The 17272-nt window shown below is 38.5% G+C and overlaps 1 protein-coding gene across 2 annotated transcripts; it reads left to right on the top strand.

Annotated features, from left to right (window-relative positions):
- The first annotated feature begins 517 nt into the window (after nt 1-517).
- On the top strand, nt 518-16182 carry LOC105032707 (E3 ubiquitin-protein ligase AIRP2). Of its 2 annotated transcripts, XM_029261114.2 has the most exons (6): nt 526-765; nt 979-1038; nt 4446-4596; nt 4691-4757; nt 4853-5087; nt 15644-16182. In XM_029261114.2, exons 3-6 carry the CDS (start codon nt 4489-4491, stop codon nt 15852-15854), a joined length of 621 nt encoding a protein of 206 aa, XP_029116947.1. In that variant the 5' UTR covers nt 526-765; nt 979-1038; nt 4446-4488; the 3' UTR covers nt 15855-16182. The 2 variants fall into 2 exon arrangements, with proteins under 2 accessions (XP_010905526.1, XP_029116947.1); XM_010907224.3 differs by lacking the exon at nt 979-1038 and having other exon boundaries at nt 518-765.
- Nucleotides 16183-17272: the final 1090 nt, after the last annotated feature.

The following is a 17272-nucleotide window of genomic DNA, read 5'->3' as shown; positions in this document are numbered from 1 at the left end:
TTCTCTTCTAAGCCAGAGGCAAGAATTTAACAATTAGACACGGCATTATTCCCGTGCAGGGACCAACCCAACCACGTCAGTGCCGACCGGATAAATACGAAAACGTGGAGCCCCGAAGCGGAATTATTTCACAACAACACGCCACCCACTTAGGAGCACCCGGAAGCACACTTTCATAATTCCATGGACCTCACGAGTGCATGGAGGGGAGTCAAACGACTTCGTCTCACCAAAACCGGGTGCGCCCGGTGCTGGGCGGAGTGGATAAGGGAAGGAGGTTTCCCGAAGCCGCCTGTTGCACCCGGTTTCAAGCCGCCTATTAGACCCCAGTGACTACCCAGTGGGGCCCATAGAAGGTGTATTCATGTATCTAACACTGAAAGTGACGTCATACCCAGGGGTTCGCGTGGGTTCTTTATCCTAATCTTGGCGCGCATGGAGCCGCTTCCCGTCCACGTGGCAGCGACGCAGGCCTTTCATCTTTGTCCTCTCTTCGAATGCCAACAGGAAGACACGTACGCCCCGGGGGAGAGCGTGAGAGAGGGAGGGAGGGGGAGAGAGAGCAAAAGGGAAAGTTCTTAGGGTTTGGTGAGGAGGGAGACGGAGGGTTTTAGGGTTTGGAGAGAGAGGGAGAGAGGGAACGACGAACTAGGGTTTCGGGAGCGCTGGATGATTAGAGCTGGAGATGTTCCTGGGTTCCATGCGGAAATCGTTCAAGGATTCGCTCAAAGTTTTGGAAGCTGACATCCAGCATGCTAACACGCTGTAAGCGGAGAGTGCTTTTGGCTTATCATCATCTTCTTCTTTTCTTCTTCGATTCTGTTGATTAGTGTTCATGTGATCGGATATGCAGCGTTGGGTTTTTTCTTTTTTTTTTTTTTTTTAATTTGTGTGTGTGCCTGCGCGCGTGTTAAGGAGTTTCTGGTTGAGATGGATGTTGGTGGGTCATAAGTCGTTTTTTCCCACTTTTTGTTTTAGGTGTTGGTAGATAGGAGAACTTTCTCCATCGCTTAGGTACTTAAACGGAGGGCGATTATGGTAATTTTTTATAATCTTGTTCTTCCGATATATGGATGATCTTTTCGTTAAAAAATGCTATGTTCTGGAATTAGCACCTTTTGTGTGCATATTTGTTTGTGTTGATTATTTTGGGTGTTTGTGGTTGGTTAGCTGTCTCATGAAGCGAAAATTCTTTTTTTATTGATTTCTCTATGAAATTGTAAATTTTTGTAAGCTCAGAATGTGTTATTTTAGTGTACAAGGAGGTGATCGTAGTTATTCGGTGTTTTAGCCAAAGAAAGTGAAGGATTAATGACAATTTTGTAATTTTTGTTTTGAATGAATTTTAACCGATCTGTGTGTGATATAAAAGAGGAATTTTTGCTGTACTGTTGAAACATTAGCAGTTTTGGGAAAAAGAAGCATAGTATTCTTGTTCACTATGCAAGGCAGCTCAGTGGCTGGAGCCAATTTTAGGCATCTATTTATATGATGGAATGGACATGAGGCGCAAGTGAAGTGCTGCCGCATTCTCAAACTGTTTAATTTGATGGACGACAATGTCTGTTTCTTGATGGCTTGTAGAATGAGTAGATATGGGAGCTTGTATTCAGCTGCCTCGGGGACAAGGAAATTATAGTTCATTTACTTAAAAGAATAAGTACATTCTTTGGAATTTATTTTGTTAAGAGAAGGATACATGGGTGCACATAGTTTAAGGAATAGGAGCTGGTGTTTTATACAAGTTGAGCTTGATAGACAGGGTGCATCTCATGCTTTCATAGAACTGAAAATGCACGGTAGAACTCATCATTTGAGCAGCAGAAGCAATGATTTAATTGTTTATATTACTCCTTTACACCATATTAAAAGACAAGTTATATGATAACATTATATTTGATTTGCTGGAATATAAAAGATCTGATTTTAAGAGTCAAAAATGGAATGAGAATAGAAAACTAGGAATTGGAAGTGGCATTCCTATGCTACTGTCTCGGCAGAAGAGGAAGGAATGCTTGGGACAGGAATGACGATTCCATTCTAATGTTTCATGATAGCCAGTTATATTCTAGAATGGAATGAGTCTTATGTAAAATTTTGATTATGCACATGCTTAAGGAACAGAACCAAGGTTTAATAATTATTTTGGGAATTCAAATATCAAACAAATCATTCATCCCCATTCATACACAAATGCTGCTCAGAATTCATACTAAATATGTTCGATTTATTCCCATTTTATATTATCAATGCTTCTCACTAATGCACACTAAAATATTGTCAATCCCATAGAAATAGCAATGACAAAACCTCCCTTTTAAGAGTGGACTTACAATTCTTCTATTCAAGGGAATGGTGATCAAGGAAAGATGATTTTGATTCTTGTTAGGCAACTCAATCATTGAATTGAAGCCAAAGATGGAATTCATTGCACTCATTATGGCCTTAATTAATCTATTCATTACATTGTTTAAGCTAACTTGATAAGTAAACATTTAATCGGTTTACTTATCCTATGGACTTGTCATGTAAATCCTTGTGAAACAATTTAATGCTATAGATTTTCCCTTTTTTATCTTCAAGATAATGTGTATCATTGGCTGTTGTCATTTGCAAGTTGGCACAATCTTGTTTGAGTCAGCTTGAGTTTATCGTGACTAGGTGTTATTTCTTTTGTGATGGACTATGGACGCCTTTATCTTTGCCTTTAAAGAGGGACTTAAAAAAAAAAAAAGAAGAAGAAGAAGGGAGGGAGAGGGAGAACGTCAAGCATTTATGTTTCATTATTATGCTATGTCCATGATTTGTTGAGAGATGATGATCCTTATCATCAAGTTCTTTATTCTATTAACTAAAGCTTTAACTTAATCCACCTTAAACTTTCTATGGATCGTTCCATGTGACTGGAGCTTGTCTTTGTTTAGTGGTGGTTTTTCTTCTTGTTCTTCTGAATTATGATCTTAAGTTAGGATGGACAGAGTATGGATGATATTAGAGAAGAAAAAAATGAGAGGATTCATTTGGAGAAAAGAATTACATGGAATTTTCTTGTGAACATTTTATTGTGTTTTTGAAGCAATAGCCAATGCGCTTCACTCTTGGAAATTAGCAAACTTGATATGATTTGATCTGGCAACTGAGTCAGTCTGACCAGGACTGAGTAGATTGTGATTTGTTTGTTAAATTTAAGAATATAAAGATACGTTAATAGAAAAGTTTGTGGCCTTGTTTCTCTCATTTTTAATTGCTAAATGTATTCCTTTTTATCGATGCGTGTAAGCAAAGCATTTCTCATTTCTTCCGAAAACATTTGCTGAAGTTGTCTCTGATTCTTTAGTTGATTTACGAAGGATTTCCATCATTTGACTCGATAATTGTCTACTTAGCTTTCACAGTGATATCAATGGATGGGTATGTCTGTTAACAAATGAATGATACATGCTTAGTTTATTTAGTGTTCCCTTTTAATCTACAATATTGTTGTTTGTAAAACGTGTTTTACTTTCCAGAAAAGAGGAGTTAGCTTGATCAACTAGTGAATGATAATGGTACCCTCTTCTCCATGTTTGGTCATGTGCATTGATGATGTGTGTGTGTGTGTGCGTGTGTGCGCACACGCACGTGTGCATGTGTGTTTCTTTTGTCTCTTTGAATTCTAGTCTAAAGGCTTGGAGTCAAGTAAATGTTCTTACTTTCACATTCTTAAATTTGATTGGCATATCTTCAAAGCATTTGTAATTTTGTCTTAGAGAATAAGCAGGTTATTAAAGTAAAGAACCATGGTGATTTATTCAAAGTTATTTCTCTTGCTGCTTCGACGGTCTACCCCCGGCCCCTTTCTTTTTGTATTACTACATTGTTGATTTCTGGGTTGCCTGTGGTTGTTGGGTTAGTTGAGGGTGAAAAAGCATGTAGGAAGCTGCGTTAGATGGATAATCAAAAATGTTATCTCCATAAAAAAAAAAAAAGTTTTAGGAGAATGGAGTGATTGTGTTGTTGGATGGAGGAAGAGAGAGAGAGAGGAGCATGTAGGTTCAGCTGCAAGGAATGCTGTTTTAATTCACTCAGGTACCAGCAATATCAGTAAAGAGCCTAGTTGAGGATTGGGCCAGTCAAGAAGCACTTATATGTCATGGTCTCTTGTTCTGGTGGTGGTTATTTTGGGTTGGGCTATGTAATTCTGATCACAAAAATTTAGTGCATTCTTTTTATCTACTTTTTGGATTGATGAGAGGATATAAAGTTTCTCTGACTTTCAAATATGCTTTTAAAATACCCACCTTTACCTTGTGAAGTTGCTTTGTTCTTGACATATTCAAAATATGTCTGTTTTTTATTCTAGCAGCGACTTTTCTTGTATATATTTGAATATCTGATCACTTGTTTGGTTTTGTTGCATCAATCAAAAGCCTTAATAATTTATAATCCTTCATTATGATGTGTAGGGCTTCTGATTTTCCCGGAGAATATGATGGTGCATGTCTTCAGATGCGATTGTCATATAGTCCAGCTGCACACTTGTTTCTTTTTCTGGTGCAATGGACTGACTGTAGCCTTGCTGGGGCTCTTGGACTGCTGAGAATTCTGATATATAAGGTTTGCACATGATCATAATGAACTTGTGAATTTCTTCCCTGTTCATTTGTTGCTGGATATATTCTTTTCAATTGAGGAACTCTTCCAAATGTAGGTTTACGTTGATGGAACGACAACCATGTCAACCCATGAAAGGAAAGCAAGTATTAAAGAATTTTATGGTAAATGTTTGGGTTGCACCTGAATTTTCATTCTCTATTTTCTGTTGTTAATATTTATATTTTGGATTGTGGTTCTTATGGGAGTTAATATCCAGCTGTAATTTTTCCCTCTTTGCTACAACTACAAAGAGGGATCACTGATATGGAAGATAAAAAGCAAAAGGCAATATGCATGGAAAGGTATAGGAGAAGAGATGATGATGAGAGGAAGCAGTTATCGGATATAGATGCTGAAAGAGAAGAAGAATGTGGGATTTGCATGGAGATGAACAGCAAGATTGTGTTACCCAACTGCAGCCATGCTATGTGCATGAACTGCTACCGTGAATGGTATGAAATCCGTTAACTTTAAGAGATATTATTCTGTAGAAAAAGACCAGCCTTTCGGGACATGATCTATTGGTTATACCTAAGATTACATCCTTGTTAAATGTGCATGTTTAACACTGTAGGCCTTGAATCACACTCTAGAACTAGAAGGCTACAAGGGTATCATTTGTTTGCAGAGTCATCTCTCCTTCATTTTGCCATTTCTTTGTTTTTCTGAGTATGTTGTGCAAGAAGACTTCCCCCCAAGTCTTTTGTAGTCGCCATATAAAGGGCTTTTCTTTTTTCTGAGTGCTTTGCAGTAACCATCTGTCATGTTCGACTTGCTGGAAATCAAAAGCAGAAAGATGATGGAGCTTAATCTTGTGATCATCATGCAATTATCCAAATTACATAAAGGATATTTGAGAATAGGGAACAGCTAAAAATTTGCAATAATAAAAAAAATAAATGGAGAAATAGCTAGTGAGTGAAAATTCTAATTCCTAATCTGTGCTAGGCAAAAAGACAATCTTTATTCTTCTTTAATCTTCTTGTAGTCTTTCTGTTTAACTTTAGAGCAATAATATTTAGAACTTGTGCCTTTATTTTCTTTTGTTATTTATACACAATGGTAGATCGGTAGGCCTTCTTGCTGTGTCAAGTGAGTTGGTCTTTTATTGGATGGCGCAAATAGGTTTTTTTAGTCAATAATGTTATGGTTAAAATCCGCAGCTAAACTTGCAGGTGACTTCACATATAGATTAGTAGGTTGCATTCACAAACTTTGGGTTTACATCATTTTTATTATTCATTAGAAACCATGAGTAGAAGGGAGAGGGGGAAAAATGTAATTCTTTGATTCCAATTAGATGATAGTTCCATTAAGAAATAAAGTCCATTGGTGTCTTAGGAAAGTTAATTAACTAATGATTAGATTTAAGGTTCTCCAAACCAATATCGGTGGTCATACTGGCTGGTAATTGGTTTGGTCTGGGACTGGCCCACACTGTACCAAGCCAAGGCATATTGGAACTAGGTGGAGGGAGAGGGGGAGAGAGGAGAGGGAAGGTTTGTTGGCAGTGGCAATGAAATCCTGACCCTAGCCATGGAGTTGTGGAAACCTCGCCAGTGTCATCATCATGTTGTCCTTGTCAAAAAGCATTGAGAGGGGAGAGGAAAATCAGGAGGGAATTGAGAGAAGGGGAGAGGAGAATTGAGGGTTTTTTTTTTTGGGGTGGGGGGGGGGGCGGCAGGAGGGAGGGGTAGAGAGAGGATGAAAAGTTTTTTTTAATAGAAGGGTTTGGTTTAGGAACCAGATCGACCAGCCAAACCATTCCAGTAATCGAATGGTTCAACTCAGTATGCTCCAAACTGCTTGGTTTGGGATGATTTGGTGATCCTTGATTAGTCTTGCTCTTTGTATATTTGATCCATGTAGGAGGATGACCGAAGCACTCCGGAACTATATAAATTGTTACTTGTGTGCTAGCTTCATGTGAAAGATTACTAGTTAACAACTATGCATTTTATGGGCATAACTTATTTGCTCAAGAAAGTTGTGATATAATATGTGCGAGAATCAGAAAGAAGCAACACAGCTATTATTATTGAGGAGAAATCTCATGTTATTTTTGGTAATTAGGTCTTCCAAGTTCTTAAATGCAAGACAGATGACATTTTTTTTTTTTATTGGAGAACATATTTAAAAGTACATTCATTTGGGTATTATGGTTTTACCGATCATATAATAGTCACTAAAAGATTTTGCAAATCTAACAGGAATAACTTAAAATATTAAGAGAAGTTGTGCTTATTGACTGTTCTTATAAAATGAAGGCCCATGTCTAGGCTTCCTACTTTTAGGAAAATCTGCATGTATTTTGCATAATTTATGACAGCCTATCATCGGATCCAAGCAAAACTAGAAGTGTCACGCCCCCGATCCGAGATTGTGAATCGAGGGTCATGGCAACCGCCGCATACTTATGAAGAACTCTCTCCATAAGCATGCAAGGCATCTCATCACGATATCAATGCATCACAGCGGAATAAATTCAAATAATTATTATTCAACTGTAATTCAAGTAATTAAATCAAATGTCTTACATCCAATAAAATTTTACTAAAAATAAAACAATAGATCTACGTTCAATGAAGTTGACAATGCTAAATCTCGCCTCTAAAAGCTCTGTCCCAATATTTCTTCCCACGTTCGAAATTAATTATCTGAATCTGAAAAATAGAAAGAAAGGTAATGAGCTAGACAGCCCAGTAAGTAACAAGCATCTCTACCAGATATTTTATAATTTTCAAGAATAATGTTGCAAATAAACATAAGAGTATATTTCATGCTGTTTTAATACAAATCAAATATTTTCAAATATTCACATATAATATAATCATAAATCCGATTCGATGCAAAACACTCGTAACTCAACAGCCTTGACTATGACCAACGTTTAACCCCCATTGGCGGGGTCCACAGAATACCAGCGCACAACCCCCACTGGCAGGATCCACAAATACCAGCGCACAACCCCCACTGGCATGGTCCACAAACACCAGCGCACAACCCCCACTGGCAGGGTCCACTGAGTACCAACGTATAATCCCCATTAGCGGGGCCCACTGAAACATAGTCAGGCTGAGAGCATAAATCCGATCTGTATCAAAACACTTTGTACCATAATGTATCATAATTTTTCACTGAACATGTGCATAAATCAACGTACCATAATATTTCAAAAGCACTTTTCTTTCAAAACATAATTTCATAAATCATGCATAATTTCAGAGAATAATTATTTATTTTCAGAATAAATATGAAATATCTCGAGAAGATGATTCATTACTTACCTTTCACGGAGCACTGAATGAACAGATCGACTAACTTCTAGGTGATTCTTCCGTGCCTATTATTCAAAATTATATTTTTACATTAATTTTAATTTAAAATTAAATCTAAACAAATCCCAATTCAAAACCTAACTTAAAATCGACTCTTTTCTAAACTCGATCAAAATCATCAGATGAGACCTCCCACTACGCTAATCCTAGAGGAATAACTTTAGAGAGAGAGGAATCCATCAAGAGAGAAATATCCTAGAGAGAGAAAGTAGAGAGAGAAGGTCCAATTCCAGAGAGAGAAAGTCAGGGTTCAGACTGAAAGAAGAGAGAGAAACTCTCTCTCTCATCCATTTCAATTTTTTTTATTTATTTATTTATTTATTTATTTACTTACTTATATATATATATATAAATATATATATATATATTTATTTTTATTATTATTTTTTTTTTCTTTCTTTTCTTTTCTTTTCTTTTTCTTCTTTTCTTTTTCTTCTTTTTCTTCTTTTTCTTTCCTTTTCTTTTTCTCTTTTTCCTTCTTTCTCTTTTCTTTTTCTTCTTTTTCTTTTTCTTCTTTTTCTTCTTTTCTTCTTTTTTCTTTTTCTCTTTTTCCTTCTTTCTCTTTTCTTTTTCTTCTTTTTCTTTTTCTTCTTTTTTCTTCTTTTCTTCTTTTTTCTTGGTTCTTCCCGTGCCGGAACAGAGGACCGGCATCCTCTGGCCTTGACCGGCTGTTCGGGCCATGGCCGCCGCGGCGGAGGCCGGCGGCCGACGGGGGCCACTCCCCCGGTCACGGAGGAGTATGGCCGGCGATCGATTCCGATCGTCGGCGCCGGAAAATTCAAGGAAAAGAGACCCAAAAACAGAGTCTCTTTCCCGACTGTAGATCGGCGACACTCGTCGCCGGCAGCCGCGTACAGGAGCATGGGAGGAAGGAGAAGAAAGAGGGGAAGAAGAAGGAGACTCACCTCGGCCTCCGGTGACCTCACCGGCGAGAAATCACGGCGAGAAACCAACAGTGCCCGCGGCTCTTCTTTGGGAAAATCGGAGAGAAAGAGAGGGAGAAGAGGCCGATGGATCGATTCTAAAGAGAGGGGAGACCTTCTTATAGAGGGTCCTAGGATTTCGAGGGATCCTAGGACTCCTAATGTGCTTGGGTCTCGCCGGAGAAGAAGACTCCTATCGGGAGTCTTCTTCCCGGTTTTTACTCTGTTTTTTTTTTTTTTTTCGTTTTGGGCTTGGGTCTGTTAATCTAGCTTAGGCTTGGGCTATGACAAGAAGTGAAAATGTTGGGGCGTTTATAAGAACATAAGATGGAAGTACATCAGGTTTACAATTAGAGAAGGCAGGGTGCAGTGATGGCCAAATTGGTTTGATGGTTGTTCTAGATCTTTGCTACTGCATTCTTAAGAGCAATAGTATGTAATTGCATGAATTTGGTGTCGTTCTCAATCCTGATTAATGTTATCTTGTCGAAGAAATTCTTCTCACAGTAATAATGGGTAAGGCAACAAGAGTCCAGCCGGTGACATGCTAAACCATTGGGATCGAGGGGTTAAGAAAAAAATGTAGTGAAGCCGTTGACAAATATAAGTTAACCAGTTGGGAGTATATTCATGATTTCTAGTGGGAAAGTAGATATTTGCAGAGGAGGAAGGAGGTTATCCTATCATGCATCATTATTATGCTGATGTGATTCTTATATTTAGAGCTTATTTACCCTGAATTGGGTGCAGGTGAAGGTGCAGGAGCAGATTCTAGGATGGGAGCAGGGAATTAGGTCTATTGAATTTATTTTTTAAAATAAAGAAGCGGGTGCAAGGACAAGTTTCTGGGGAGATTTAGAAGAGGTGATAACACCCCAAGTAAAGATTCCTGTTACAAAGATTTAGTAACATTTAATATAGGAAACCGAGCATTCTGAAATATGCCTTGATTTGGTGGCTTGTAGAGAATTAGGATGACGGACTGGAGTTTTAGCAAACCCAATTTCCTTATTATTTGGAGAGAACTACGTTATGCAGGTGTGAGCTTTCCTTATTTTCTATATGGGATTGCCTTGGAGGGTTGGTAGTTCTAGCAAACCCAGTTTGGATTTTGGACCTATGGAAAGATAAGATCTGTATTTGCTTTTAGTGGAAGACATGCTTTTTTTGCTTGGAGGCATACCGATGTTTAGAATTTTGAAGTCAACCTATGGAAAGATGAGATCTGTATTTGCTTTAGTGTAAGACATGCTTCTTTTACTTGGAGGCATACTGATGTTTAGAATTTTGAAATTGTGGGGCAAAAACATAACTGTCTAAAAATATTTATTATGGGATATAGAATGCAAATGAGGTTCTTACTTGGGTTATTAGAGACATTTGCATGGTAGCAAGAGAAAGGGACCCAAGGTGAAAATCTTGCATCTATTTGGAAAATGTAATAGGAAAGCGCCAATAGGGTTTGAGAAGAAGCAGCCTTTAGGGTGATGTTCTTTAGAATCTATAAAGATCAGCAAAATTTAGGACTCGGTTTCTATTGATGTTCTTTTCTTGATGGGAAGGTTCCAAGTATTTTGGTTGTGTTGACAAAATCCACATATTTTACAAAATACACATATTTTACATATAACAGGTTTGTTGCCAACACTTAGCATCTGTAATGTTATATGACATTCTTTGGGGCAGATTTCACCGATGATAATCAAAGATGCACTAGAAGTTTATTCATATAACCTACTTTAAGCTGCTATATATTAGGAGATAGACATTATCCAAACGTTAAGATAAACATGGGATCATCCTTTATAGCATCTTAGTCAAATTAATTGTGCATGTAGTTGAGGCTGCATTAAAAACATATCTGATAGTTTCAAGCAACATTTTAAGTATTGAACTGTATCGGGTTTTATGGTTTTACTGTACTGATCTGATATGGTACTAGTACCAATACAAGGGTTGTACTGTACCTTATTAGTAAGTTACTGGTACGTGGCCCACCTAAAGCATTGCTTTGAAGCATGGTTCGTCATACTGGTGCATACCCCCTGTACCAGTTGTACTGTACCAATACTTAATCAAAACTTGGTAGAGGGGCATACCAAGTCTTGGTATACTGAACTGACCCCCCATATTGGGCGTATCGATACTGTACCAGCATAGTACTAGTATGGGGTTTGGTGCCAAGACGGTGGACCTTGCTTTGAAGTAATTCAACTTTCACACTTGCAAAACTAGCAAATAAAGACAAATGCACATATAATTGCAAGGAGCTCAAACTTTTGAGGAAAAAGTATCCTTTTCTTATTGGTGATAATCCTAATATATATACACACACACACACACACATATATATATATATACATATATACACACACACATATATATACATATACATATATATATATATATATATATATATATATATATATATATATATATATATATATAGATATATATTCTCTAGTTGCCTTTTTGGTGCATTTGTTCATTCCATGAGCCATTTTTCTACTTTTATCCAAGGTTTAAAATTCTTTAGGATGGGGGTGTCTTGGTTTCTCCATGGAACAGGACAAACTGCTATCCTACCCCATCCTAGCGGCAATTTTGGTCAAGCATCCCGGTAGGTATCCTCCGTCTCTTTATTTCTTCCTTTCCTTCTCTTTTCATTCTTTCTTTTTTTCTTCTGTCTTCCATTCTTTCTTTTTTCTTCTTCTTTCTTTTTCTTTTCCCTTCCTTTCTTTTTCTCCTTCTTTCCTGTCTTTCTTTCCTTTTTTTCTTTCTTTTTTTTTCCTTTTCGTCTCCCTCTCTTTCTTTCTTTCTTTTTTTTCTTCTTTCCTTTCACTTTTTCTTTTTCTTCATCTTTCCTTCCTTTAAGTTACTAGTAAATGTACCCTTGAGAAATACCACGTCAATCAGTTCTTAAGATCAAAGATTATTAGCTGAATGTATGGGATGTATTGACTTGTACTGGTAGGGAAACTAAAATTCGGTATGCCCCACGGACAGATTGTTGGTAGCAAGAGCCAGATCATACTAACACTGTACTACTTTGGTGCTAGTGCAGGTACTGGTGTCAGTACTGAAAAGCTTGATTAAGATAATCACAATGTGCTGTTGTTAGTTTCCTCTAATTGTTTACGATTTCAGGATATGCTTTGAATATTTAATACTAATTGCTAAAATTTAGGCACCTTAATCTCATGTTTCAGATGTGTGGTCATTTGACTGCACAATGTCCAAAAGAAATGTCGCAGGGGTTTCGGTTGCAATGTATAGTGGTTTCTTCTAGCTTTGTGTTTTCAAAGGTCATTGTAAGAGGCCTCAATTAATTCTTTTGTATCTTGCCTCTGGTGGGGTAGCTCTCCTTTCCTTAAAGAACCATATTGTCAAGTTATCCTGTACATACTGGTCACCAGTTATGTCCTTTTAATTTGGCATTATTTTTATCTGGCAATACAGTGAGTGAATTAGTTGACTGAAGTCCAAAAGTCCAGATTAGTTCATGGTTAAATGTGTGAGAGTACAAGCTGATTGGGCAGACCCTTATTAAATTGGTCAATGGGTTAGTAATTAAGTTGGTTAATATTCCAGGGGGCACAATAAAATAGTGGACTGTTCCTCCAGACGTGGCATGTGTTCCTTGTGCAAAATTACTTTCAGCTTCTTTTTCTGATAGATGATAATTGATAACCTGAACAATAGAAGTCACCTTTTTGGCTCCTTTTATGTTTAGCACTACATTGATACTAAATATTAGTTGAGATTGGTGAGGTCTATATGGTTATATGATACTGCTGTACTAGTTGGCATGGCAGAATCCCACCAAACGGATGAGTTGCGGACAAGCAATGCACATATGCTTTCTGTTGCAATTCTTAGTTTCTTACCATAAACAGGGAACCTTCAAGAAAGATGAGGAGGAAATGTCCCTTCATCATTGCCTTACTGGATATACTGCTTCAGTTTAGGTCTATAATAAATGCATCAGTTCATGTCAGATTCTTTGAAATCCTCTATTCTTTTTGCCTGCAGTATAGACTTTGTAGGAGAAAGGAGGCTCAGCAAATAGGTAAGCTAGTGATATAATAGAACAAAAGATGAGGAATTGTAGAAAGATAAGTTCGAAGATGATATGGGAAGAGTCGAGAAAAATAAAAAAAAAAGGTATTGGAGACCTGCCTATGATGAAATGTAGAAATGATGGTCGCAACTTCTTTGAGCTTCTTGCCTTCCCTGTTTATTCTTCTTGCCATTACCTAGGTCTAATGTTTTTTTTTTCTTTTTTTTTTTGTTTTTCTCTCCATAGTATTCTATTTATTGGTGTACTTCTAGAATGTGATTCCAGGTTTCTCTCTTTACATAACCAGGGTTAACCTTGATCTATATGCTTCTGCTGCCCAATATGTTGGAAGGAGCCTTGAAAGAATATGGGCCGTTAGGTCTTTTAGTATCTTTGACCGCCTCCATGAAATGACAGTTGTGAAACATTCGTGGTTTCTAGCTAATCCTAGAGGGGGGAAAAGAAAACCACAGTGTATTACTTGATTGTGTGGTAATTTTAGATTTAATGGGTTTTCCTACTCCTAGCCCACTTTACTTTGGAGAAAGATAGGTTAGAACAGTTCAATGATTTAAGTCCCAGCGGGATGAGGGCCGTCCCGGCTGTTCCGCCCTGTTCTTTTGAGTTTCCGGCACCAGGGATGAGTGCGAGATGTCGAAACGCTTGTCCGGCCTCCATCCCGGCCGTCTCGGCTTTATCCTGCTCAGATTAGGCGTTGGTACGACTGTCCCGATTGAGCCCTAGTGTGGGCGTCCGTTGCCGGATGCCGATGATGAGGGAGAACGGCCCATTTGTCGTCGGAAAGGGGAGAAGAATGAAGGAGAAGACGACACTAACCTTGCCGACTTCTTCCTCCGTTGGTGCGTCGGCGGCAGCGTCGTCGTCGGAGGAAGCACGGGCACGCCGGATGGAGCACACCTAAGGACGGAGAAGAGAGGAGGGAGAGGAGAGGGGAGGATGCCAACGGCAAGCAAATCGAGACGGAGGAGGAAAATCGGAGGAGAGGAGCGGAGGAGTCTCGGTCACTTGACGCGGAGGGGAAGAATCTCGATCGCTCGGCGCGGAGGGGAAGGGGTTGTGAGGCCGTTTGATCGCGCACCTAGGATAACTTAGGGATACCATGGCGTGTTCAGAGCTGTGGGATGAGATCAGGGAGAAATTATTGCATGCACCAAGTGAACAGAACAAATCTCGAAGCATATGCACGGTGGGTAGCGCGCAATCGGAATCGGTGAAATACAAGAGGTAGCATGGCGTGGCGTGACGTGTTATCCACCATGGGATTTGAGACGGACCGATTTTATTTAGAATAATATATAAAATAATATGTAAATTAAATGACAAACAAAATATTGCATGGGATGATGGGGTTGGCGTTGAAAGGGTCGGATCAAAATTTATCAAAAAAATAAAAAAAAATGTGGATCAGCCCGACCGGGATGGGGTGCGATGCGGGGCATCCCATTCTAGCCAAAAGCCGGGACACCCCGTCCCATGGGATTTCAAACCTTGGAACAGTTTACTCTGGGCTATCTTGAACCTCCCACTTTTCAAGATGCCCATTTGGCGCTTGAAATAAAGTGGCCTGTTGAGGAGTAATTGACAGGTTAGAGTTGTTTGGTTCAACTTCAACTCTAAACCAAATGCACCCCCTTGATGCACTCTTAAAATGGAAGGAAAATGTTAATTGCTTAACTAATGCATAAGATGAAAATTCATTTAGTTTTATAACTGGACTATCCATGACTGGACACATCATTTCATTCAGAGGAATCTGGACTAATCTATGAAAAAATATTAATTTTTATTGATGTTTGGAGTCATACTTCTGTCTCCCTTTAAGTTTTGGGCTTTGGATATGGGTAAACCTATTTTAACCTTTCTTTTGCCTCATTGTTTATACGTGCTTTTCAAGACATTGTAATGTCTTGGTAGCTTGGTTGCCAATTTCACCAACCGAGAAGCTGCCCTTGTTTGTGCTTTCGCTTGCACATCATCTCTTTTAATCTTGCCTCTTTTTTATTCTGATAATGCTAATTTTCTTCAGTTCTTCAAGGCCTACTGTCGGAGCCACTGGTTTGATGCTTTTTGGATGTGTTTCATCTCTCAAGCTTTTCCTTTATTCCAAGTCTGTATACTAAGTTTTCTATATGATAGGAGCAACCAACTGTCCATATCTAATGCTAACTAGGAAAGTTGATGCAATCAGGATTTTATCAAAAAAAAAAAGTGAAGCATAGATATATGAAAGGTACAATGTTGTTTGATAGGACAGGTTAAAACAGATTGAGGTGGGAATTATTTGGTGTCCTTAATTGTATCTGCATTTCATCTTCGTGTTATTTCTCGAGGAGGAGAAAAGACACTCTGAAAATGTCATATTTTCTTCAGAGTTTGAGGTTCTTCTATTCTGAACCCAAATTTGAGATACCGGTACTTACTAATATATGATAGCAGCGGCAAACATAACTTGATTAAGCCCTTAATTTCTTTTTTATTCGTTATGATGTGAATACATCTTTGTACTGATATTATTGTATTTATATAGAACTTGAAAATTAGGTATTTCATATTTCCTTTTTTCCTTCCAGTCTTGTATTTTCATCTGCCTTCTGGAAGTCCAGATTCTTTCTCTGCTTTGAGTTTTCTAATCATATATAATTATATATATTGCCTTAATGCTACAGGAACTCAAGATCTCGATCATGCCCCTTTTGCCGTGATAGCCTCAAGAGGGTAAACTCGGGCGATTTGTGGGTATATACTGATAGCAGAGATGTCGTTGACATGGTAACGGTGTCGAGAGAGAATCTCATACGCCTATTCATGTACATAGATAAGTTGCCTTTAGTCGTCCCAGATGCTGTTTTCGATGCGTACGATTCTCATGTGAAGTAAGCTATGTGCCGATCTCGTTGCTGCTAAATTTAACAATGCCAATTCCTTCATCTAGTGCCAGTCAGCTCAATCAGCTTGATTATTTATGCTTGGAGGTGATTCCAATTCCCATGTCCAAAGGCTGCTATTGCATTTCTAAGCAGCTTATGAACTGGAGCAAACCATGCTGTAGGTATCTGTAAATTGTGTGCAGAACTTTGTAAATGTCTGTATAGTTGTCAGGTCTGTAATTTAGCAGCCATGTCTCTATTTAGCACGGTAAATGCATGGAAACTAATTTGGTGCCAGTGCTTGTGCGTAAGCAGTATAAAGCCATTGTGTTATATACTTTTGCATCTGGTAATTCAATAACTCTCTGCCTTTTGTGAAGATGACGTTATGGTCGTTTGGAAAGACTGGTGGTAAGGAACTGATGCTGATTCTATGCATCCTCAGCTAGAGGCGTCCGATCCTATTTTTATAATGATATTTTGGCATATATGCAATGCTGGTGATGCTGAATCGTCGATGTCATGTCGAGGGATTAGTTTTGCCAGGCATTGATTGACTCAGATTTGAGCCATCATGCATGATGTGCACGCCTAGGTCTTACTCAATACTCAAGAATGCTTCCAGCCTGGATCCTGATAGGGTGAGAATTCACCGAGAAGGGGCTGCCACTTAATGCGTCCATTTTACCACCGAGGTGGTAGCCCGCGCGGAACGGGTCTTGGTATGCGCTCCGAATCTTGCATGTCTGGCGAGGTCAACTCAAAGGCCTCCTTCAGGACAGGCCATGTAGCACAGTGGTAAGATTTGTTGAATGAGAACTAACCACTTTAAGAAAATTGTTATACTGTTTCTTATCATAATTAGAGTTGTCATTTATCCCATGGCCTCAAAAGGAAGGTATGGGGCTGAGTTATTGGCTTTCTTGATTTTCTTAGATTAGCAGATTTGATACTCTTATCAGTCTTCGAAGACGAGTTGCACCGACAGGGTGTATTAAGCAGCAATAAGAATTTTGAGACACCAATGTTCCTTTATCTGTCTTTGAAATGTCTCTAAGATATTCAATACACTAATTTCCGGTCACCTTTAACATTTCAACCACAAAATTCAGCATGAACTGTGAACTGGGGCTTGCTTGAGTGGTTACAGTCCTTTGCTTAGCAATCTGATGTCCCTAGTTTGATTCCGGAGGATGCATCCTCAAAAATTTTATACCTGGGTAAATATGGAGCAACTCGGTTTTCCTTCTTTTCTATCAAAAATTACAAAAGAAAAAAAAAACACATAAAGTAGCTATAAATCCCAGGGTTGGATCGTAGTTGGATCTCGATATCCGTGTCTACATTTTTTTAATAGTCCATTCGGTTGGCCGTTTGTTTTACCACTACAACTTATTTACAATATAAAAGCCTTACAGTCCAGCTTGC

The sequence above is a fragment of the Elaeis guineensis genome, chromosome 4 (assembly GCF_000442705.2).
Source record: "Elaeis guineensis isolate ETL-2024a chromosome 4, EG11, whole genome shotgun sequence".
NCBI classification, from domain to species: domain Eukaryota; kingdom Viridiplantae; phylum Streptophyta; class Magnoliopsida; order Arecales; family Arecaceae; genus Elaeis; species Elaeis guineensis.
This window is presented reverse-complemented; position numbering and strand designations above follow the sequence as displayed.